General features: G+C 31.2%; 1 protein-coding gene across 1 annotated transcript in view; it reads left to right on the top strand.

The window, feature by feature from the left end:
• The window catches only part of LOC141578037 (uncharacterized), a 102,229-nt gene that overhangs the window by 58,978 nt on the left and 17,329 nt on the right, over nucleotides 1-25,922 (top strand). Inside the window, exon 4 of the mRNA XM_074366595.1 lies at nucleotides 19,115-19,309. Coding sequence (XP_074222696.1) covers nucleotides 19,115-19,309 — 195 coding nt within the window. The remainder of the gene's footprint in view (nucleotides 1-19,114; nucleotides 19,310-25,922) is intronic.

The raw sequence follows: 25,922 nt of genomic DNA, 5'->3' as shown, positions 1-25,922 counted from the left end.
AGAAAGTAAGAAAAGGAAGCAAAATTGATGAAGTATTTAGAAATCAGTTGCAAAGTAATTTGAGGTTTTTCTATTTTGTTTTATATTAAATTTTTTTGGAAATATATTCAAACTTACAGAAAAGTGGCAAAAATAAAAATAGTAGAAAGAAGAGCCGTATAACATATACGCAGATTGAGTCATCATCAGCATTTAAGACTATTTGCTTTGTCTTGTGCTCGTATGTGTGTGTGTTTCTCCTAAGCCATTTGAGGGTAGATTAAAAACACCATGATTCTTTACTACTCCTCTTCAGTGTATATTTCCTTAAAAATATTTTTTTTGCATAATCAAAGTGCAGTTTTCAACTTCAGTATGTTTAACATTGATACAATAGTGTATTCTATTTATATTTCAGTTTTGTTGATTCACCCTGTAATTTCAATTTTTGACTTTTTTAAATTTCCAGTGCAGAATCAAACATACTCTAAGGCATTGCATTTAGTTGCTATGCCACTTTAGCTTTCTTTTAATACTTTCTGGAATACTTTCACAGGCTTGCATTGTCTTTCATGACACCGATATTTTTAAAGAATATAGTCTTCTCACTTCTTGCTCTTTAAAAAATAGAACATTTACCATATTAGGTTTGTCTGAAGTTTCTCTTAATTAGAAGTATGTTTAAATTGCATAAATTTTCAAGTGACATATCATGTAGGTGATGATTGGTCCTTCTCAGGGTTATACATTGGGAGGCATATAATGTATATAAGCTTCCTACTGACAGTGTTAATTTTGATTACTTGAGCAGATTGCTGTCTGATTCTCCACTATATATTTGTTGTCATTTCCCCCTGCAATTAATAAACAGTCTGTTGGGAGACACTTTCAGATCATGCAGGTATCTTGCTCCTCCTTAAAACTCCCCCTAGATTTTAAACCCATTTTATTGCTAAGCATAAAAAAGTGAATGAACTACTGATATATGCAGCAACATGTGGAATTTGAAAACATATTTTATTAAGCAAAAGAAGGCAGACATAAAAGAGTACATACTTGATTACATTTATATGAATTTTCAGGACATGAAAAAAACTAATCTATTGTAATAGAAACCATATAATATTTGCCCATGGAGAATAAAGTTTGAGTGGAATTAGGAAAGAAGGAAATTTCTGAGCTGATGGAAAAAATTTGTATCTTTAATTGGATGTTGATTATGTAGATTTATAGATATTGATTATGTAGATATTGATTAGGTAGATAGGTATATTGTCAAAACTAATCAAAGTATATACTGAAGATCTTTGATTTCATTGCATGCAAATTTATGCCAATAAATAAGTGGAAGATATAAACATTAAAAGTTAAGTGTTAATATTACCATTATTTTCCAAAAAGCCATGAATTTAATTTTTAGTGATTTCTTTGATGTCAGTGGTCTATTAGAAGAGCAGACAGATCTAAGAAGCAAAAATATTATTGGTACTCCACATTAAATATTCTAAATAGTAGGACATTTATTCCTGAGTGATAATTTGTGGGGTGAAGAGTAGTACTGTCAGATTTCAGGGACTTGCAGGGTAAGAAAGGCTGAATTTGCTGGTAAAAGTATAATACAGGCAAAGAGAATAAATGTCTGTGAAACAATGAAGTACAGCCCCAGAGTCAGTAATGAATGTTTGTGCCCAGTTTGTGGAAGAGTTAATAAAGCAAATGGACTGGAAAAAAAAGTTTACGTTAATATATGGTTAAAAAAGACTTAGCTGTATGTTTTTATGTAAAATATTTTCATAATGATTAATTTTATCAGATTGACTAATTTTTCTTCCACTTTTTTTTTTTTTAATCAGGAAAGGGTGTTAACATTTGTAAAAATGTTTTTCTGCATCTATTGAGTGTTCTCTCTGTTTTTTCTTTCTGTGTAGGAAATTACAAATTGACCTTTAAAAATGTTAAACCAACCTCATATTCCTGAGATAATCTCAGTTGGTCATGATGTTTTTATTCTTTTTATATATTGTAGCATTTGATTTAATGATTTTTAAAGATTATTAAAAAAACTAAAGAAAAAAGATAACTAGTACTGTGGAGTTCAAGATATTCTTAGAATAACAATAATAGCACATGGAGAAAATAATTTAATACAACTAAGAAAGGAAATTCTCACATATTTACCAGTTCTTTTGTCCTTAATTTTTTCAGTTATATCTGATTTCCATCCAGTATAATTTTTCTTAAGCCTAAAGGACTTCCTTTAGCATTTCCTGTAGGCTCAGTTCTCATGTCGACAAATATTTTCACTTTCAGGTTACCTGAATATGCTTTATATCACTCTCATTTTTGAAGAAGATTAATTTTTTTTGGATATTGGATTTTGAGTTGTAAGTTATTTTTTTCCCTTTTAGCACTTTAAAGATGTTATTTGATTGTGTAATTGCCTCCAATGTTTCTGATGAAAATTTAGCAGTCGCGAATATTATTATTCCTTTACAATTGTATTTTTCTTTTTTTCTGTCTGTATTTAAATTTTTCTTTACCTTTGGTTTTGTACACTTTATGACATAGCTAGGTGTGATTTTCTTGTATTCTAGTCTACTTGAACTTCACTGAGTTTCTTGGGTCTGTAGGTTGATTTTTTTCAACAAACTTCGTTGTATTTGGGTAATTCCTTTAAAAAAATTTTTTTCATTTCATTCTCTCTCTCTCCCCTCCTTTTCTTGAACTCCAATTACACATATATTAGATCTGATATTGCTCACATATTACTAAGTCTCTGTCTGCTCATTTAAAAAATATATTTTGTCTCTCTTTTCTTCAGGATAAATACTTTCTGTTGTCTGCTTTCAAGTTCAAATATGCTTTTTTTCTATAATATCCAGTCTACTGTTAAATCCCATTAATGAATTGTTCATCATATAGGATGATTTTCAGTTCTAGGGTTTCTAATTGATTCTGATTTTCACTTTTAATTTATCTGTTGAGATTCCAAACTTGTTCACTCATTATATCTATCTTTACCTCAAGTCCTTTAAATAAATATGATTGGGCCTTTAAAGTCTTCATCTACTAATTCCAGTACTGTACCATTCTTTGGTTTGTTTCTGCTGAATGTTATTTTCTTTGACTATGAATTACATTTTTCTGCTTCTTTATATATCTAACTTAAAAATATTATTGTAGGTTTTATGGATAATACACTGTAGTGGGTTTATATTATGTTGTCTTTTAAAAAACATTATTAAGTTTGGTATACCAAATGACTAAGATATCATTTAGATTCCATCAGGTTTTGTTTTGTTCTTAGGGTGTTTCAGTTTTGTTTTCTCCTTATTTGTAGAGAATCACCTTATATTATGGCTTGGTTCTTACTATTAAGTCTTGACCTTCTTTGGATTTTAACTAGTTTCCTGAAGGTCTCTGTGAAGTCTCTTCACTGTTGTTGGACTTAAACTCCAACAGTTTCATGGTCTATGATATTTTTGTTGATTTCTCAGTCCCTCACTAACCATTCTCTATGAAGCTTTGTAGACTCTTGTCCTGCACATGTTCATCTTAGGCCTTGAATAGTTTCCAGGGGTTTCCAGTATCTCTCCTTTTCAGGGCTCGGTCCACAATTCCAGCCACATCCTCAACCCATATTCCAGTCTTGGCTTCTCAGTTAATCAAGTGCCAGATGTCAGGTGTTCTGCTAGGGCTCCAACTCCATGTGCCAAATAAAATTCTAGCAACAGTGGGTCTCACCTCGTATATTTTCCATCCTTCAAGTATTATAGTCCTTCATATTTTGTCATTCAATGCCTGAAAATATTGCCATATATAATTTGTTCACTTTTATAATTGTTTATGGTAAGAGGGCAAATCTGGTAACATTTACTCTTAAATGCTCTTAATTTTGCCAATCTTTGAAATTACAATAAAGTGTGTGTTTATTGTCACAATTGAAAAAAAAAAAGTTATTGGAACTCTTACAGTCATCTCCCATAACTAACCCTTGTTTAAGCTCACCAATGTTAATGTCATGGTGTGAAACTTTCCTTACCATATCTCATTGTTCATGTGGACAAAACACAATTAGATAAGAATTTGCTTTGTTTTGTTTTTGTTTTTTTAAAAGATATAAGTTTAATATACATATAAGTTAGGTGTTTTTATCACCAATCAGTATAATCATGTACATCACTCTTGATTAATAATTATAGATCCATTTCATTCTCTGAGTGATCGTAACAATTTTCTTGTCAATAAAAATTTTAGGTCATTGTCACTGCAAAATATATATCATTATTACCTTAAGTCCATAGTTTACATTACAGTTCACTCTTTGTGTTATACATTATTTGGGTTTTGACAAATGTATAATGACATATGTCCATCATTATATTATCATACAGAGTAGTTCACTGACCTAAAAAACTTCTGTTCCCCACCTATTTATCAGTCCCCTGCCACTGTTTTCTTTTTCTTTCTTTATTCACGTATTTTTGAGTATATACTTTGTGTATAGCAACGTACTTTACAAACAATTGGAACAAAAACAATAGCTCTCATAGTTTCAGAAATATATTGTTAAAATTATATTTAGTTAAATATAGTAAAGAATTTTAAATATTTTAACATGTACCTTTATGCATTATAGTATTATTAACTTTTGACTGTGATAACTCAAGTGCATATGGTAGTATCTTTTGCTGTTTCATCATATTAAACACTCTCATGTGCAGTTATGGGTAAGTTTAAAATAATGTACTATCTTGGTGTATCTTTTTTTCAAAGACAGTTTGTACTTGATCCAATGAAATTTCATATTTTTTCATATTTAGGAAAATTAACAGGCATTCTATTCTACCATTTTAAGATTGTTTTATGTTGTTTTTCTAGACTCAGAAGGTGAAACAGTATATACATTCAAGTTAATTGGAATAATGAGATTTGTATGCAGATAGAGCCAACAGATTTGCTAATTTAATAACTTAAGAACCTCTATAATATTCATTTATAAATATGTTTACCCTTATTCATAAACATAATTAAACATTTAAAAAATATCTCACTAGAAATAGATCTCTTGGATTTAGGGCTATACAGGGCTTTTATCCACCTATAACCTAGTGTACCTTATTTTTAATAAGTGATGTCCACTTTATAGTTCTTTTGTCATTTTCCATTTGATATATAAGTTCTGGGTATGGAGTTTTGTGTGAAGATGAAAGATTAAACACTTTCATTGTTATTCTCTCCTGAAACCCATCTAAAACATAAAAAGATTTTTAAGCAACAAAAAGTCACAAGAATATAGATAATGGAAGAGGACTGAAACAAAACAAAATTTGAGAGTTAGTAATTAGATAAACCAGTGGTGACAGACTTAGAAGTCACTAGAAGGTTGAATCTTAAGTCACTAGTGGGAAAAACCAAGGAGTAATCCAGTTTGTATGCCAGAATGTCCAGAAGATCTCATGAATTGGTGGCATCAGAAATCTTTGAAAGAGACAGTGAAGGTCATGCTTAAAACAGGAAGATTATTTGAAAATTCAATTAAGAAGCACTGAGAGAACCAAAAATATGCAACTAGGCAACTTCTCTTTCCCTATCCCAAGTGAATATTTAAAATTTATTTTCTGGAGAGGGTAGAAGAGTCTTTGGATGGTGAGTTTCAAATACAATTGGAAAGAAAGGCACAATACAAAAATCTGGTAGATTAATGTGTCCATTCAACATTTTGACACGCCCTTCTTCACACACACACACACACACACACACACACATCATTCACCTCTTAAATCACAGAATGCTGTCAGCTAGTTCGATAGCTGACATTCTCCGAATAAATGATTAAGGACTCTTTTATGCAGAATGTAAGGAGTCCGATAGAAGATATTTAAAGATAGTGTCATAATGGATCTCTCAACAAAACAATCAAGAGAAATTCCCTATAGTTAAGTCTCTGTAGGTATCAAGTACCACTAGCATCCATTCAGCTTTTTACTTAACTACCTATGAATATTAGCAGAGAAACAGAAATAACCTAACTTCTGAAGAAGTTCTCTAGCATAGAATCTAAGGTTAAACCAAATAGAATATGAAGGTTTTGAAGAAATAGGGTCTATATGAGCAGAAGAAAGTTTTAAATTTAATTTTAAATTAACAAAAATATGAATGTTCCCTAAAAGATATAAAACATGAACATGATGTTATTGAAAAAGAACAAAAAATTCCTCTTAGAAAATAAAAAAAAGTCAATAAAAGGGTTTAAAGACAAATTTGAGGAAAACTTCCAGAAAGGAAGGGGAGAAGACAGATACAGGGAATAGAAAGAAGAGATTAAGTATTAATAGTAGCAGTAGTAATTAGAGGAGCAGTCCAGAAGGACCAGTCATTCTTAAAAATCTCATGGATAAAATGAAGGGGAGAAAATCATCCATAATTTTTTTTTTTCTAAAGCAGAGGACAGGAGGTTCCATATTAAAATGACCCAAGAAATATCCAGAATAACTAATGAAAATAATTTCTTCCTTGTCAAATAATGACAAAAATCCTATAAACTCTAAGAATCTATATATATATATTTTTAGCATAGGAAATATGGAAAAATAAGGTCAAATTCAAAGTATTACATTCAGAATATCTTTGGTCTTCAAAACATCTGGATTGTCACAGAGCCTTGCCCTCCAAATCTAATATAAATAGTTTCCTTACTAGAATTCTTTACCTATCCAAACTTTATCATGGAGTTTGAGGCACAGTATGAGGCATTTATGTAAGAAAGAGAGAATCCAAGTAAGAAAATAGTTTAATGAAATATATAGAATAATTCCTGGTAATATAAACATAAAATAGGTATCAACTTGTTCATATAGAGATTAGAATATTCTAATTATGAAAATTTAATTTCAGTTAGCTGAAATTGAATGCTTGATATATCTGAATATATTGGAAAGAGACTCAGACAATTGTCAAAGAGTTAAAGTTGTGTTTTTATTCAACATGAAATAAAAAAGAATCAAAATTATTAACTTCATAGAAATTAGAAACTTATGCAGAAAACAAAAGTTTATATATAATGCATAGCTTTACTAAGAATGCTAAGAATAGCATTTACAATAGTTATCATGTTTACACTGAATATTTCAACCAAAATTTTATGGAAAGAGTATGTTAGGAGAGGGATAGTTTGGAGTACTGAAAGAGAAGAAATATTTCTTTTCTATTGTGAGAGGGTAATTCATATGCCTTAAAAAAACAAAAATCAGGCAATAGTTATGTAAAAGAGGTAGATATCAAATGAATTATTTGAAAATAGACTTATAATGGCTTCAAAGTCAAAGTCATATACCATTTGACCTTGTTTTATATCTCTGACCTCATTTTTTTCCCAGTCTCCCTCTCAGTCAGTCCACTGGACTAAAGTGGACTCTTAGTATTCCAGGAATACTTGAGACATTCTGTGCTTTAGGGTCTTTGCATTTGCAGTTTACTGTCCTGGAATGTATTCCCCCAAAATATTCTTATGGCTAGTTCCTTTGTCTCCTTTAGTGAGATCTTAACTCAGATGTCACCATCTCAGTGAGACCTTCCCGACCTAACATATAATAAAATTCTCTCTGTCCCATGAAACTTCTTATTTCCCTTCTTTACTTTGTATTTCTCTTTAACATTTATTATCTAGTATTACCTAATAATATCTAAATATTATCTTATTTGTGATCTGTATCCCCTCTCGACTACTGCTCACAAGTTTAGGTCATAAGCTCCCTGAGGGAAGGGAGGTATATATTGTTTGCTGCTGTATCCCCAGTGCCTCAGCCAATGTATGGCATATAATAGGTGCTTAATAAGCAAATGCCATTAGAAAATATTAATGAATGAATAAATGGAAAAAGAATTTATAGCCTACATTTAAAAGTCACTTCTAAATGTACATAATGGCAAAATAAAAGAATGAACAAAGTGCCATTTTTTAAAAGCTAAAATAAAGATTATGTTTTTAGTACATGTAAATTCCTTATGTTTTAATCAAATATCCCACATATATTGTATAAGAAAAAATTATTGGGGAAAAGAAATTAAATATAATTATTGATGTTCTCCTGTGTGAGTTCATGTGACTTGCTTTAATATTTCAAAAAGTTTGGGAAGAAGAGGTCTGAGATTTGAGCTATTTTCCCATCTGACATTTTTTGTGAGACTCCATTTCATTAATAGTTTCATTATGCAGAAGGAAGTTATTGTCATTCAGAAACAGTTTGGAGATATATGCCATTATAGAGTTTGCATGCATAAATAAGCATATTTTTAATAATCAATGGCAATTAGCACACAATGCACTTCCTCTTAAATTTAATTATATGCTTGATTAAGAGTGTTTGGGTACTTAATTAAAATAAGGTCCAATGATACTTAATTCTCACTTATATTCATATTATAATTCTAATAACTCCAGTACTCACTCAATCCATGCATAGCTCCTATTAATTTGAATCACAAGTATGCATGCTCACTGAATAAAGCCTGAAATGCAATTGGATAGGTCACATTAGGAAAAATTGTCTGCAGTCTAACAGTACAGAATGAAGAGTCTAGCGCTGACAATTGAACAGAGATAATTGTCGTAATTGGTTTCAATTAGTTTTTCATAGCTCTGGTGAAGCAATTTCTATTGTATACCTTGAGCTATAACTAGTAACAAAACTAGTTAGCATGATTAGTAGATATCAATGCTTAAAAAGGTAAAACACATTCTAAATGTTAAGATCTCAGTGCAGATAAATGAATTGAATAACAATGTAAGTGCATTGTTGGGAAACCTTTGCCTTTGGTAAGTGTGATGTGCTTTGAATGGAATTAAATCAGACATGTTCAGTGAACTCAAGCATCATAAGTACATATTTTCTGAGGAAAATGTGTTCATGTACAAACAGCCATCTTTTCAGTAAGAAAGAAATGACCATTAAATGAATGTGGTGATATCAAGAAACTCACAACATAGTTAAAATCATAGTGAGTTCCTATTAATTTGCTTTAGTAACCCAAATAAATTTTGGTAATGCCTGTGGTACTAAAGAAGAAACTGAAGTGTTAAAAGCCTCATTGGCCTAGTAAGTGACAAAGATAGGATTCAAATACAGGTTTATTTGATTTCATTACTGCAGCTTTTTCACTATATTTCCTTTTCTAATGATAAAGTCAACTACAGGAATGCAAATCAACTGCAACAAGCTTCTTATTTGTTTTGTTTTCTTCCACCCTTTCAGAGCTATTCCTGTTAGAGGGGAAAGGTTGAGCATTACTCTGGAGGAGTAAAGTAGTCAGGATTCATTGTACTTCTTTTCATCCAGGAAACTATCAAGGCCCCAGTTGCCTCTTCCCCACCAGTCCCACCCCCAACAAAGATTATTTTCTTTTACTTTTCATCAATATGAGTTTCAAAATTATTTTCCTCAAAGAAGTTGAAATCCCAAACAGATTTGAAATAATTTGGATTTCTCACAGTTTCCTAACTTTCCAGTTCTTCTTTGAATTAAACTAATTCTTTAACCATTAAAAATATTGAAAGCCCAGTATGTCTGAATTGAAGAGTTTGCAGTTTTAATTATGTACTCAAAAAACATACCTGTTTTGATTATGGTCACAAGTAATTGAATGGACAGTGTTTACACATTAAGAGATAGATTACAATGTAGAATTTAAAAAGAAAAAGAAAATAAAAAATGGCAGAATTAAATGTTTTAAGACATTTGAGTAAGTGATAAATGAATATAATAGAAAATAAAAACTTTTGGTTCCAAAGCAAAGGTGATCACCATGGGCAGGAGTGTTTGGAAAAGCTTTATGAAGAAAGTAGAAATTGGCTTAAATCTCAAAGTATAGAAACATTTGGACAGACGGAGAAAAAATAGGAGATATTTATAATGGTGTAAAGTAAACCTTTGAAGCAAGAATACATATGACATATTGAGAGACAGTGACTTTGACTGAAATAGAACATGTGACTAGACAAGCATAGGGAGATTTAGAAGAAGTATAAATGAGTATGGTTGAGGAAGATCTTGATCATCAAGTGGAAGATTGGATTTTTTCTGTAAGCAGACTTGGAAGGCTTGTATAAGGGTGTTTTGAAAGGATTAACCTATAAGACTTAAATAAAGTAAAGAGGAGATTCCTAAATATTGGGCAGCATGATCAGATAAACCTATCAATCTCCATTTCACTCTTTTTCTATATGAAAATGTTAAAAAAGCAAGCAAAACCATATATATAGATGGCATAAAATACCAATCATTTATTTAGTTCATGATTCTGCTGGCTGGCAACTTTGTCTGGCTGCAGCTTTTCAGCTCTGTTAGACGAGGCTGAGCTCATTTGTGGGTCTGTGGTCAGCTGTCAGGTCTGCTAGAGACTTGCTGGGCAAAACTACATGTCTAAAACTCTCTTACACTAGATGTAAATTAAGTTCTACCAACTATATGTGCCTGTGTGAGACTAAAACATGAAGTTTAGGCATGGGCCTACAGATTCTGGCTATTGATTTCATTATCAAAGTTGCAATTTTACTACAGCCACTTTCCAGCATTTTCCAGCTTCCTGTGGATAAAATACAGTGGTCATATTTGTTGCCTCTTGCTACCACTTCTTGATCCTTGAGTTGTAATTGCAAGTGACTCTTTTCCAGTCTCTTACTGTTCAGAGGCGGTGGAGAGGTGGCAATGATTCCAGGTAAACTTACTTCCAGTGGTGACACCAACATAGTGTTGCTGAGAGTCCAAACTCATTCTGCTCACCACACAACAGGCCAATAAATCGGCAGATGAGGTGTTGGGGCAAGGAATAGTGACTTTATTCAGAAAGCTGGCAGATCGAGAGGATGGCAAACTAATGTCTTGGAGAGCCATCCTGCTCTAGTCAGAATACAGGCCCCTTTTATACAAAAAAACAAGGGAGGGGGTGTGGTTGATTGTTGCAATCTTCTTGCTGCAGGCAGTCTTTGTTCTTGCAGTCATCCCATTGGGATGGTGTCCCTGTAAATCTCCCACAAAAAAAGGTTATTCTCTACTACAGTAGTAGTCTCCTTATTGGGCTAGATCTGTATTAAGACATCCACCCTACAATTTCTTCCTAGAAACTATATTAAGTCCCTTTTGCTTAAAAATGTTTTTTTCATTTCTGGCATTGATGAAATATTTGTGCTAGAAGTAGTGGATTAAATGAAAGCCTAAAATGGTCTGTTACTATTTTGTGGTCAGGAGTGATAGTGAGGAAACCTATTATGAATTGGAAGCCTGGTGCCTTTTCTAAATTATGGCAGCTGTGGTGAAGTAACTTTTATGATAATCTTGAAGACAGACTACTAGAACTTTAGCTCAAAAAGCTCAAAAGGATTAGATTTAAAAAAAAAAAAAAAAAAAACAACAAAAAACTGTCAAGGTGTGTGACCTGTTCCTGGATGGCTTTGACAAGAGTTTACAACAAAGATGAGAGCTCAGCCACATATTGGCCAGTTTTCAAGGAGACATCAAAGAAAACAGTCTGAAGAAAATAGAGTGTAAAATTCTGGTGATTTATAGGTGGAAAAAGCCAACTGCTTCTGTACAGCAAGGGATAAGAAGGCTTATCAGAGTCTCCTATTAAATTTCTTAGTCAAAAGATAAAAGGCAGCCCTAGAGCAACGATCAGCTAAAGAATGTTTCATTTTTGCACAAGCTTATTGCTTCTGATCAATGCAAGGTAGTCTCAATTAAAAAGAGAATGAGAGAGATGGTTAAAGCAGGTTGGGAGTGGGTGGAGCGTGTTCACTGGCACATGAAAATAACTGGAAGCAAGTAAACTGATTCTTAAGAAGTTTTTAGAGGGAGTTTTAGCCAAATAAACCCTAGAAGTCATGTGCAAAACTCTTTGGTTGTTCAATCCTTAAGGCAATTTTCAAGCACCAAATCTGCATTAACAGATGTAGGATATAAGAGTTGTGTACCCCAAGGACAGTCTACTCTCCCACACCTACTTCAAATTTTGCCACAGAGAATTTGGACAAGGAAGAACTGTTCAACAGGAAATTCCAGGGGGCAAAAGAAGACACAGGACAAAGGAGCACCCTCTCAAGAACAGAAACAGGGTCTTCCAATGGGATATATTTATTTCCGATGACTATGGAATATTCCCCTTTCTTTCCTTATCCACATGGGGATATTTATTTTGACTGTCCATTTTCTGCTCTAATAGGTCACTAAGTCCATGAGGCACTAGAGTTGGCCTTAGTGGAAAAACAAAACAAAACAAACAAAAACTGGCTGTGCATCTCTCAGAAACCTAGAATTTGCTTGTCAAACATACATCAAACAATATATCACATAATGTGCTTAGTTTCTGATACACAAAGATGTGAATTAGAGCCCCTGTTTCAAGATGCTCATAATCTAGTAAGGAAACAAATGTAAAGAAATAAATTTTATTTTATTATGTATACTGAAATAAAAGTCCATGAGGACATGGTAAAGTAAATGATTCAAAATATCCACAAAATGTTTCCTCAAACTGAAGCCTCCAAATGAATTCTCAAATACATCTACATCCTATGTGAATGAAATGGTTCAGTATCTGTAATAAAAGAACATTTTGTACCACTAAAGTTGAAAAATGTATTAGTTAAGTGCTTTCAAGTTTCAGGATGAGAGATACTAGGTGTTTTAACTTGATGTTACACTTTCTTAAATTATTTTTAATCATCTGGGAAATAAAACCCTGAGATTAATTTTCTGTAAGAAGCACAAACAACTTGATTTTACTTCCCTTAGTAGATATAATTTTACAATGTTTTAAAGCATTGTTAATTGATCTCAGCAGGATCATGTTTCATCTATTTGACTGAATAATTATGCAATTCTGTAGTCATGGTATCCGTTATTCTTTCATTTGATTTTCATTGCAATTTTCAAGGCCATGCTTTCTTTGAAATTTTGCTAAATATCTTGCCTTTCACAATTATTCATGTGCTCCTAACAAATTGGAAGTATTTTTTAGAGTCAGGTTTGTTTTAATATGTTTATTAGTATAAATCACTCTTCTTTTTCTAAATTGAATAGTAGAGTTTTACTGAATTTTTCCAGGGAAAACATGACTCAGTTCTCTTATAATCCTTTATGTATACTCTCTTTCAGGATTCAAATTGTATTTTAAACTTTTTTTCCTTTAACTTACTGGGATTTTGTTAGGCTGCAATGCATCAAAGATACCTTTTTGTAATCACTGTGCCTGGCATGGTGCTTGATATATGACACCAAGCAATAGATGAAAGAATGAATGAATCAGTGACAATTTGTGGATTTGCTTATACAGATCTTCTACCAAGAGTTGAGATTACACCTTGAACAATTAACATTTAACAATATTGACTGAAGAAAAAATACACAGCCTGTAAGTTGAGAATTATGTTTTATTCAGGAGTCATACTGAGGACTTAAGCCTGGGACAGCCTTTCAGATAGCTCTGAGGGACTGTTCCAAAGAGGTAAGGAAGGATCCAGGATTTATAGGAGTTCTTGAGGAAAACAAAATCACAAACAGGTAGTGGGGACATCAAAAGATAACTGTTAATTAAAGAAAAAGAAGACATCTCAAATGAATGATTTTAGCACTTTTCTATGGATTAGGAAGATGCAGGAGCCTGGACTTATTGAAATCATTCCTTTGATATGCACTTCAGCTACCTAGGGTCCGTATCCTGTTTTCTCTGTCCTGAATTCCCTCAGGCTGCACAGTTCAGGGCAGCTGCAGTGGCAGATGTCTTGTAGGCTGCAATATCCTCTGTTTACTGATATGACAGGCAACATTTTTCAGACAAAGTGAAGACAGGACCCTACCTTTAGTAGATCATAACTTAATCACACCTAATTTAGATGTCTCAAATGAAAAATTGATTATAATAATAATAAAGTTACAATATGTTGAACAATAATGTTTGCCCTGTAGTGAATGCTGGCTCAGCATATAAATGACTTGTATATATTGTTTTATGTAATCATATCAACAGCCCTGTAAAGTTGATATTCTCATATCCAAATAGTATGCATATATTATTTTGGCTACTTATCTTTTAAGAATTAATTTTGGTGATCCTATTTAATATAGTTACTCATGTTAAGTTGAATTAGTATTAAATTAGTAAAAACACAGTACGTATTATACATATAATGAAAATCTCTGCTCAGTTATTTATTTAGGATAGATTCCAATTATTTATTCTCATTTTTTTCCCTTCTGAAGAGCTTATTGAGATACTAATCTCTTTCTCTCAAAAAAAAAATTAATGACAGAATAGTTTCCCTTTTTATTCAGGACCTATGCATAGTATATGTATTTACTGCATGAACCTATGAACCTATTTTTGGCCAACCCTTTTGGAATTTTTTTTTTTCTAATTTAGTTTCTACCCTACCACATCCATTAAACCTGTCTTCATTGTATTTTCAAGTCTAATAAGTATTATAGTACTTTGAATCATATATTTTAAAATTTTGACTATTCTTGCTAATCTCCTTTTTTTCCCCCTAGCTAAGTCTTTATCCTGTTTCTAAACCTTACTTCATCAGAAAATTTGTTCAAGACTTCCTTTTAATTAGGACTAATTAAGTTTTCTCAATTATATACTTTCATGTTAGCCTATATGTTTCCTTTATCCCTCTTAGTACTTTATAATTAGTATTCTGTAGTCATTTATTTCCCTGGTCACCATCAAGTTATAAACTTTATGAAGACAAGGCTATGTCTGTTATTTGCAAAACTATACCCTCAAAATATTGCCCATGATAGCTACTTAATAAACACTGGTTGAATGAATATCTGCTTTTCATGGGCAACAATATGCAATTGTGAAATGATCTAAGACTTTTATGTTAGAGACATATAGCCTTGAACCACAAGTCTACTATTTATTATTTGGGTGACCTTGGGAAAGTTACTTAACCTGAGTCTCAGTTGCCCTTTTTGTACAATGTGGGAAATCATATATGGTGTTGGGTATTTTGTGAGATGTAAGGTGGGAAAATGAATGCTTAAAACAGAGTATGGTTCAGAACTGATTTTAACAACTAAGGCTATTACCTTTCTCAAACTGTAAACTAGAAGAACGCAAGTGTTACCTTAACTGGTACACATGTTAGAGCAATGTTAATGGTAACCCTCAAGGACTTCTGATGAATAAATTAATTGTGTTACTTATAAAGTAATTTATTCTTATGTTTTCTTTTAACTAATATAGACAAATGTCACTGAACTCTAACCTCTATAACACAATTGGATTTTTGTTCATCTTGGATCTCTTAAAGTAATTTTTGCTGTATAACAATCCTTTACACTTTATGTTGCCAAATCACTTTTATGTTATTTATTGATAACTTCAATATCTCTGAGAAGGCAAATAAGAAAACATATTTCCAGGAAAAAAAAAACAAATAAATTTTAATTTTACTCAATCCATTTGGTGTGGATACAGCAGTGAAATTACATAAAGAATCTCTGACATTTTCAGAGACATATTTTGTGTGTAAAGTCTTCAGACTCATTTTCCAGTACTGATATTCTCAATTCACTAAACTGCTCACCCTAAGTATTTTAGTTTTGTCTTACAAACATGATCTTGTGGCACAATTCCAAGAGTAAATTCAAATAAAGCTGCAGTACATAGGGAGTTTCTTTATTAGTCTTTGCATTAAAAAGTTTGATCAATGCTCAATCAACAGCATGATGAAAATAATTTTGTATTACCCTCCCCTAACATACTCCAGTCCCATTTTAATCTTTGCACTATGGAATATTACATGAGAATTTATCAGATTCTGTATTTTTACTTTAATTATCTAAACCTTTTGATTGATGTATTAATGTAATCTCTTGGTGAAGAAAGATAGCTGAATCTATTTGGCAATTCTGTTTTTAGATTTAATCATCTGCTTCAGAAGCACATTGAAGTGACAAGCACAGTGTGGCTATCTTGCATATACATTTGATAAATTACGTGAGCATTCTTCATTTTATTGCTTAAATCTCTATTTCTTTAAGAATGATTTTATAATAAACAAAATCACTACTTATTGCAAATACCTTGTATATTAGCAATTAGTTTATAATCTGTATCACTGAACATGACCTACCATGTGTATCTTCATTTTCCCCTGAAATTCAAACTCTTGATAGCTGGTAGAAATAGTGTTTAAAAATTAGTCTATCTTAGCTAGTTCCAAAACTCTTATAGAAATTAAAAAGCTAATTTAATTAAAAATTTAAATATGCAGCACTATTTATTTTAAAAAATCAAGACTAAAAGATGAATGTTCAGTCAGAACATAGCATTTTTTTGATGCTATATCAAATAGGGTTATATAATTCTCCTAGTTAATAACATGTTTTTCTTGGCTCTGATCTTAAAATGGACATAGGCAGCTTAGAGAGAAGTCCAGAATTAAAGGTTTGGGAGAGGATGAAGAATAGAATTCATGAACAATGGCTATAGAATTGGGATATATTAAACCTGAATGTGAAACACTTAGTAACTGTCTTCACGGGTTACTCAGTATACAGAGGATGATGGGTAGTTGTTATTTATGAAGGTCAAAGAACAGGGCAAATGAAACAGGAATTTCCTGAGCGTGAGAACCAGACATATTTTGGAATTATCTCCTTTGAGTTTTATTTTGAAGCAGCCTGATTTCTTATCTATCTTCTGGTTTAGAAATAAGTCAGCCACAAGGCAAGGGATAGATTAGGTAATCTATTAAAATTCCAACCAGTGTTGTTATCCATACACTGATTCACTTCATAAATTTTCCATTTTTGCTTTAGATTCTTTTTTTCTGGGCTATGTTCATTTGTTCATTTAAATAAAAGTTAAATCTGAGTATAACAACTATTTAGAGCTTTCTTCTTTCTTTCCTTTTATTCCTATACCTAACTGTTTGCTGTGAAATAATTTGGAAACTGCTTTTCCCCCTAGGTATATAATTTCATGATAATTGAAGTCCTGACCTTAATTATTTCTTATGGGGTGAGAGGGAAACGAGTGGATTGATTCTAAGGCCACAAGTGGTAGTTTCATTAAAAGTATTTTCTTTTTGGTTACTATATTCAAGAGATTGAATTCTTATTCATTTTATCTAAACTTATTAATCTCACCATCTCTTGCCTCAAACATCTCATCTATTATTCAAATGAATTTTCCAAAAAATTAACTATTTCAAAATAAACTGTTCATTTCAAAAGTATTTTGTAAAGAACTGCTCAAAGTTTACAGACAATAAATATGTTTTAAATTTTGCTGAAAATGAACCTGTGGAATATACCTTGGAGAAATAGTAAAGTGAAATATTAGAGCTCATTAACCTTGATTACTGTTATTTCATATATTTTACAAATATTGGTTTATAATACATCATTTATGCTGAGGAAGCTTAAGGAATGGCCTATTATTTAGAGAAATCATTGACATTTAATTAATATTAGTTAAGTTCTTTACTTTCCTAGGTTTGAGGATCTAAAATAACTGTTTCAAGGTAAAATTAAATACTTTATTTCTAATGTATGTAGTGCAAGTTCTAGGAATCCTCAATACAATTTTCATTGATCAAACTGACCTCATTTGAACTTCATCATTGACTTTTTTCCTTTTAGTGTCATTGAAAAATTAAACAAAAAAAGAGTCCACTTAAACACTCTTGAAAGTACTTGAAGCATATTATGGATAAGAATATAAAATTTCAGCTTTGTATATTGCACTAAGTATCAATAAATGATCACTGCTTTTGGACAGTTGCATCTACATTTTACAAAGCATTTAAAAATTTTGATATTTTTACTTAATATTGTCCTTTATATTTTCAGTATTAGAATAGTTTATAATTATTTGTTTTAAAATAAAATGATATCACATGGAACTTAAATAGGATGAATATCAAGGCAAAATGGAAACATACTTTATTTTTGCATTGTAATTATTTTTTAGCTTTTATTTTGCAGTAATTTCAGACTTTTAGGTAAATTGTGAAAACAGTACAGAGTTCCTATATACGTACTCTTATCCAGCTTCCCTTAATATTAACTGCTATGTAACCATAGCATAACTGTCAACACTAGGAAATTAACATTTGTATAATACTATTAGCTGAACCGTAGACTTTACTCAAAGTGGAATACCTTTTAGCCCATTCATATTCATTCTTTACTGTATTTCTATTGATTATTATTTGTAGTATAAAAATAATATAATGTAAAGGTAATATAATAGAAAATTTAGAAAATAATGTAAGAAAATATAATTTTCCCCTAAATTCATTAAGTTCTGTAGCTTCTGCTATTTCTATATATTTTCTATTTTTCTCACTTACAGTGAAATTGTGTTTTTCTTTGAAATGAATATTACTTAAAAAATCTCTTATATTTGTATATTACAAACTTTTAAGCAGTAAATAATAAAATAACAAGGCAACAGGTGAAATATTCCAATATATCAGTCATTTTCCAGTTATTCTGCATACTGATCTAATTAAAACTTTACAACCGTATGTACTTATTGTTATTATTCTCATTATATTTTCAACGTTACACAAGTATTAGAGCTTGAATTCTAGCCCAAGCATTCTAACTTCAAATATGTCCATTTTTCACTGCACTGTATTTTTCTTAAATTAAAAAACAATTCCACCTCAAATGTGTATTTTTCAGATGAATAATCATGGTTTAGGGTTAAGTAGGAACATCAGAGTAATGGGGAGCATATTAATAAAACTTGATTTGCATATTACCATGTTAGTACAGTGTAACTTCGAAGAAGACATGTAAATAGTGTTGATCTATTTTAACTATCTGTAAAATATGAGTAATACTACTTTAAAAAATTGGTGCAAAACTTAAATAATATAAAATATATAAATTTTTCTAACATAAAGAATAACAACTAACGCCTATTAAGTAAAATTTAGTTCCTTTCCTATACTTCTCCTTTTGTGTATTTGAAATAGAAGATGTTTCCACTTTTCTGTAAAGCTTCTTAAAAGGAAAAATGACATTTGTATATACATATAATTTTATAAATCTAAAATACTAAAATATATTTTAAAATAACTGTAAACTCTCCTTTTTTCCCTCTTCTATAGAATTGCAGAGTAGCTCTTGTGGAAACCCAGGAGTTCCACCCAAAGGTGTATTATATGGTACAAGGTTTGACGTTGGGGACAAGATCCGCTACAGCTGTGTAACTGGATATATCCTCGATGGCCACCCTCAACTCAACTGTATAGCCAATTCAGTTAATACAGCCTCATGGGATTTTCCTGTTCCGATCTGTAAAGGTAAAAAGTTTATTTTTTATGTTGACTGAATGTTTAACACAATGAAAATATTTTAAAAGTAAGGTTTGTAATCAGACATTATATTTGCAAGACATGCTTGGTGTTTGTTTTATAAAATCTGAAGCTTAAAAAATGTGTATATATATAAAACACATACACTATATGACAGATTAAGAAAAATATTTGCTGAGAAAAGACAATGTTATTTGTGAAATGACACAGTGGAATACATTTCTATATTTATACATGCATTATATATAGAGATATGTCTTCATATTTATGTTAGAAAACATGGAGTTTATGATATTTACAAGTTTAATTAGTCTGTCAAAGTCATGATTTTGTTTTCATTTTGAAATATTGACTGAATCTATGGATCTTTTAAAGATTTCTCTAGAGGATTTAGCATGGGAATTTGTGAAATTCAGAATTCTATATAGTTTATTATCGATATTGGGAAGGATCATTTGTATTTTGAGGACAACATAATATACTAATGTAGACAAAGTTTCAAAGTACATAGCCTGGAAGATAGAACATGTTCAACATTAACTGAATTCATGGATGAATTTTTTTTTATAAATTCATGCATGAATCTTGCCCACAGAAATTCTGTAGACTGGGCTTTCTTTTCTAACAAGCAAAAGACAAATGAGTTTTATTTCGTTCTTTTGGCATGTGTTTCTGTAATTCCTCTACAAATGGTAGGAATGTCTAACTACTCATCCAAATTACTATGTAGCTTCCTCTTAAACACGTAGCTGTAAATGCATGCTGGAGAGACCCCTAGAAATCAGAGATAGTTGATTTTTTTTCCAGCTTTGACAATTATCATATGTTACCTCAGGCAAATCTTGTCAACTCTTTGTGATTCATTTATCTCATTTAACCAAGGAGGAAAGAAGCCCAACTGTTCCATTTCTTAAATAAATTAGCCTGTACCTGCCACTTAGTAATATATTAGCCCCATGTTGGCTTTCTTTTAATGTTAGCTCTCTCTGCTGCTCCTGCCATTTCTTTTGTTGTTGTTGTTGTTGTTGTTAATTTTTCTCCTACTTTATTTATTATTTATTTATTTAAACAATATTGAGGTAGCATTAGCTTATAACATTGGCTTATTATATAAGTTTTATGTTCACAGCATTATGATTTGACTTCTGTATGAACTATAGCCTGTTCACCACTAAAAGTACAGTTTTCGTTCTTCACCATACAGTTGATTCCCTTTACCCATTTTAACCCCCTTCCCCTCGGGTAGCCACTAATCTGTTCTCTGTATCTATGTGTTTGTTTTGTTCTGTTCATTTATTATTTAATTACATTTAATTTTTTTTTACATATGATTGAAATTGTATGGTATTTTTCTTTCTTCATCTGACTTAACTCACTTCGCATAATACTTCCAAGATCCATCCATCTTGTCTCAGATGGCAAGATTTTGTTCTTTTTTATAGGTGAGTAATATTTCATTGATGATAAATACCATATCACCTATATCCATTTATCTGTCTTTGCTCACTTAGGTTGTTTCCACATCTTGGCTATTGTAAATAATGCTGCCATGAACATAGGGGTTCATATATAATTTTTAGTTACTGTTTTTCTATTTTGTGGATAAATACCCAGAAGTGGTATAGCTGACTCACATGGTAATTCTATTCTTAATTTTTTGAGGATCCTCCATACTGTTTTCCATAATGGTTGTATCAATTAACATTTCAACCAACAGTGTATGAGGGTTCCCTTTTCTCTCCATCCTCTCCAATATTTGTTATTTCTTGCCTTTTTGATAGTAGCCATTCTAATGAGTATGCGACGAAATCTCATTGTGGTTTTGATTTGCATTACCTTAATAATTAGTAATGTTGAACATCTTTCATGTTCCTGTTAGCCATCTGTTTGTCTTCTTTGGAAAAATACCTATTCAGATCATTTGCCCATTTTTTGATAAGGTTTTTGTTGTTGTTGAGTTATATGAGTTCTTTTTATATTTTGAATATTAACCCCTTGTTGTATATATGACTTTAAAATTTTTAGATATCTTCTCCCTTTCAGTAGGTTGTGTTTTCATTTTGTTTGTGGTTTCCTTTTCTGTGCAGAAGCTTTTCAATTTGATATAATCCCGTCTGTTTTTTGTTTTGTTCTGTTTCTTTTTGCTTTTGTTTCTCTTGCTTTAGGAGACATATCCAGAAAGATATTGCTGAGATCAGTGACAGTGTGCCTATGCTTTCTTTTACTTTTTTTTTTTTTATGATTTCATGTCTTATATTTGAGTTTTTAATCCATTTTTAGTTGCTTTTTGAATGTGGTGGAAAATAGTGGTCTAGTTTCATTTTTTTGCATGTGGCTGTCCAGCTTTCTTAGTGTCATTCATTGAAGAAGCTATCCTTTCTTATTGTGTTTTCTTTGCTCTTTTGTCATAAATTAATTGTCTATATGTGTGTGAGCTTATTTCTGGGCTCTCAATTCTGCTCCACTGATATATATGTATACTTTTCTTCCAGTATCATGCTGTTTTGGTTACTATAGCTTTGTAGTTTAATTTGAAATCAGAGAGTGTGACATCTCCAGCTCTGTCCTTTTTTCTTGGAATTGCTTCAGCTACTTAGTATCTTCTGTAGTTTCATATAAATATTAGCATTTTTTTCCTGTTTCTTTGAAAAATGTTGTTGGAATTTTGATACAGATTATATTTAACCTGTGGATTGCTCTAGATAATATAGACATTTCTAACTGTTCCATTTCTTTGTGTCTTTGGTTTATTTCAGCAGTGTCTTATAGATTTTAGTGTACAGGCCTTTCAGCAACTTGTTAAAATTTATTCCTAGGTATTTTATTTATCTGTTTATTTATGTTGCAATTATAAATAGGATTGTTCTCTTAATTTCTCTCTCTTCTAGTTTGTTGTTAGTGTGTAGAAATGAAAAAAAATTGTATATTGATTATGGATCTTGCAACTTTATTGTATTCATTTATTATTTGTAATAGTGTTTTTTGGTGGAGTCTTTAGGATTTTCTATATAATCATGTCATCTGCACATAGTGACAGTCTTTAACTTCTGTTCCAAATTGGATGCTTTTTATTTCTTTTTCTTTTTATTTCTTTATTTCTTTTTGCCTAACTGCTCTGTCTAGCATTTTTAATACTGTGTTTAATGAGTGGTGGGAGTGGGCATCCTTATCTTGTTCCTCTTCTTAGAAAAAAACAGCTTTCAATTTTTTATCTCTGAGTATTATGTTAGCTTTGGCTTTATCATATATATGCTTTTATTATGTTGAAGTACATTTTTTCTATACCCATTTTATTGAGAGTGTTTTTGGTCATAAAGAAGTGTTGAATCTTGTCAAATACTTTTTCTGTATCTATTGAGTTGAATATATGATATTTATCTTTCATTTTGTTAATGTTATATATGTATATTCATTTTGTTATTTTATATATAAATATAATCTCACATTGCTTTGCAGATGTTTAACCATAGTTTCATCCTAGGAATTAATCCCACTTGACCATGGTGTATGATCTTTTTAATCCACTGCTGTATTCAGTTTGTTAATATCTGTAGAGGATTTTTGCATATATGTTCATCAGAGATATTCGGCTATAATTTTCTTTTTTTGTGTTGTACTTGTCTGGTTTTGGTATTAGGGTAATGATGGCCTCATAAAATGAGTTAAGAACTGTTTTTCCTCTTCAGTTTTTGGAAGAGTTAGAGAGGAATTGGATATTAATTCTCCTTTGGATGTTTGGTAGAATTCACCTGTAGAGCCATTTTGGTCCTAAAATTTTGTTTTTTGCGAGGTTTTTGATTACTGTTTTAATTCCTTACCAGTGATTGGTCTATTCAGATTTTCTGTTTCTTCATGATTTAGTCTTGGAACATCGTATGATTGTTAAGAATTTATTCATTTCTTCTTGGTTGTCCAGTTTATTGACATATAGCTATTCATAGTATTCTCTTACAATCCTTCATATTTCTGTGATATCTTTTGTTATTTCTTCTCTTTCTTTTTTGATTTTATTTATTGGAAGCTTCTTCCTTTTATTTTCCCTAGTGATAATAGCTAAAAGTTTGTCAATTTTGTTTATTTTTCAAAGAACTAGCTCTTCATTTCATTGATCTTTTCTGCTATCTGTTTAGTTTCAATTTCATGTATTTCCACTCTGATCTTTATTATTTCCTTCCTTCTACTCACTTTGGGCCTTGTTTGTTCTTTTTTTTTCTTCCCCTAGTTCTATTAAGTGTAAAGTTTGATTATATATTTGAGATTTTTCTAATTTATTGAGGTAGACTTTTATGGCTATAAAATTCTCCATTGGTATTGCTTTTGCTGCATCCCATAGATTTTGGTATGTTGTATTTTCATTTTTGTTTGTCTTCAGGTGTATTTTTTGTTTTCATTTGATTGCATAATTGATCTAGTAGTTGTTCAGTAACATGTTCACTTTTCACAGACTGTGATTTTTCTAGCTATTTTCTTATACTTGATATCTAGTTTCATACCATTGTGATCAGAAAAGATGCTTGATATCATTTCAGTCTTTTTAAGTTTATTGAAATCTTTTTGTGTGTCCTAACATATCATCTATTCTTGATATATTCCATGTACACTCAAAAAGAATATGTATTCTGCTGCATTTGGATGTAATGTTCCATAAAATCTATTAAGTCCATATTGTCTAAAGTTTCATTTATTGGTGCTGCTTCCTTGTTGACTTCCTGTCTCGATTATCTATTCATTGGTATAAGTGAGGTCTTAAAATTCCCTACTATTATTGTGTTGCTGTCAATTTCCCCCTTAGCTCTGTTACTAATTGTTTTATCCATTTTAGAGCTCCTCTGTTGGGTGCATATGTATTAATAACTGTTGTGTCTTTTTGATGAAAAGTCCCTTTTATCATATTATGTCCATCTCTATCTTTTGTTACCACTTTTGGTTTGAATTCTATTTTGTCTGATAGAGTATGGTTATGTCCACTTTTGTTTGGCTGTCTTGTATAGAGCATCATCTTCCATCTTTTCCCCTTGAGTCAGTGTTTGTCTTTAGAGATGAGTTGAGTGTCCTGAAGACAGCATGTACTTGGGTTTTATTTTTTATTCCATCCAGCCACTCTGTGTTTCAATTGGTGTTTCAATTAAATCCATTTACATTTAGGGTGATCATTGATTAATGAGGACCTAGTACTTCCATTTTGTGTTTTGTTTTCTGGTTGTTCTAATCTCTGTTGTTGTTGTTGTTTTCCTATTGTTTCTGTCTGCCATTCTATTTTGGTAAATTTCTTCCATATTTTTCTCTTTTTTCTTTCTTTTTTATGTGTCTGCTCTAGTTTTATGTTTCATGGTTTTTATGAAGTTTGTATAAAATATCTCATAAATAAAATTGTCCTTTTCTTCTTGATAGCATCTTACCTGAATTTGCCTCTATGGGTTTTGTCATTTTTCCTCTTTCTCTTTTATGTTCTTGTCATCTCAAATTATCTCTCTTTATTTTGTGGTTTTATTACCAAAATAGAAGCAGCTATAGTTATTTTTACTGATTTTCCCCTTTATCTTTTATTCTAGAGTTAAATGTTAACAACCTACAATTTTCTGATTTCAATTTTATGATTCTAATTTCTCACCTTAAAATTTTATGTAATTTTGCCTTTTCATTTCAGGTAGAAGGGCTCTTTTAAAATTTATTGTAAAGCAAGTCTGGAAGTCTAGTGGTGATAAACTCTCTAAGCTTTTTGTTGTTGTTGTTGTTCTGGGAAAAGCTTTACTTCTTCATATCTGAAGGATAACTTTACTGTATAGAGTATTCTCAGCTGGCAGTGTTTATCTTTCAATATTTTGAAGATGCCATTGCACTCTATCCTGGCCTATAGCATTTCTACTGAGAAATCTGCAGATAGCTTAATGGAGTTCCCTTTTTAGGCTGTCATTCTTTTTTATATGACTGCTTTTAAAATTCTTTCTTTGTCATTGACTTTTGACAGTTTCAATATATTGTGTCTTAGAGAAGGTCTTTTTGCATTGAGGTAAATAGGTATTTGCTTTAGCTTCATGAACTTGTATATCTAATTCCTTCCCCATGTTTGGGATGTTATCAGCTATGATTTCTTTAAATAAACTCTCTGTACCTTTTTTCCCTTTTTTCTCATTTGGGATACCCATTACCCTAACATTTCCTTTCTAATAGAGTTCTCATAAAATATTTCTTTTTCCTCTTCTTCCTCCCTCCTCTTCCTCCTTCTTCCTCTTCTTCTTCCTCTTCTTCCTCTTCCTCTTCTCCTTCTTCTTCCTCTTCTCCTTCTTCTTCCTCTTCTCTCTTCTACATTTATTTTTTCTCTATTTTTCTTTTTGAGTTTGCTTATTCTCTCTTCCATATGATCTGGTCTATTTCCAATGCATCTTTCATCTCATTTATTGAGTTCTTAGCTCCAGAATTTCTGTTTGGTTTCTTTTAGAGTTTGTCTCCTTGGTATTCTCTCTGTTTAATAACTTTATTCTTGAGTTTATTGAACTGTGTTTCTGAGCTTTTTGTAACTCATTGAGTTTTTCATGACAGCTATTTTGAATTCTCCATCAGTTAGTTCACAGTATTTTGTGACTTTAAGTTTGGTTTCTGG

Source organism: Camelus bactrianus, chromosome 6, assembly GCF_048773025.1.
Source record: "Camelus bactrianus isolate YW-2024 breed Bactrian camel chromosome 6, ASM4877302v1, whole genome shotgun sequence".
NCBI lineage: Eukaryota > Metazoa > Chordata > Mammalia > Artiodactyla > Camelidae > Camelus > Camelus bactrianus.
The sequence above is the reverse complement of the archived record's forward strand: the minus strand, read 5'-3'. Positions and strand labels throughout refer to the sequence as shown.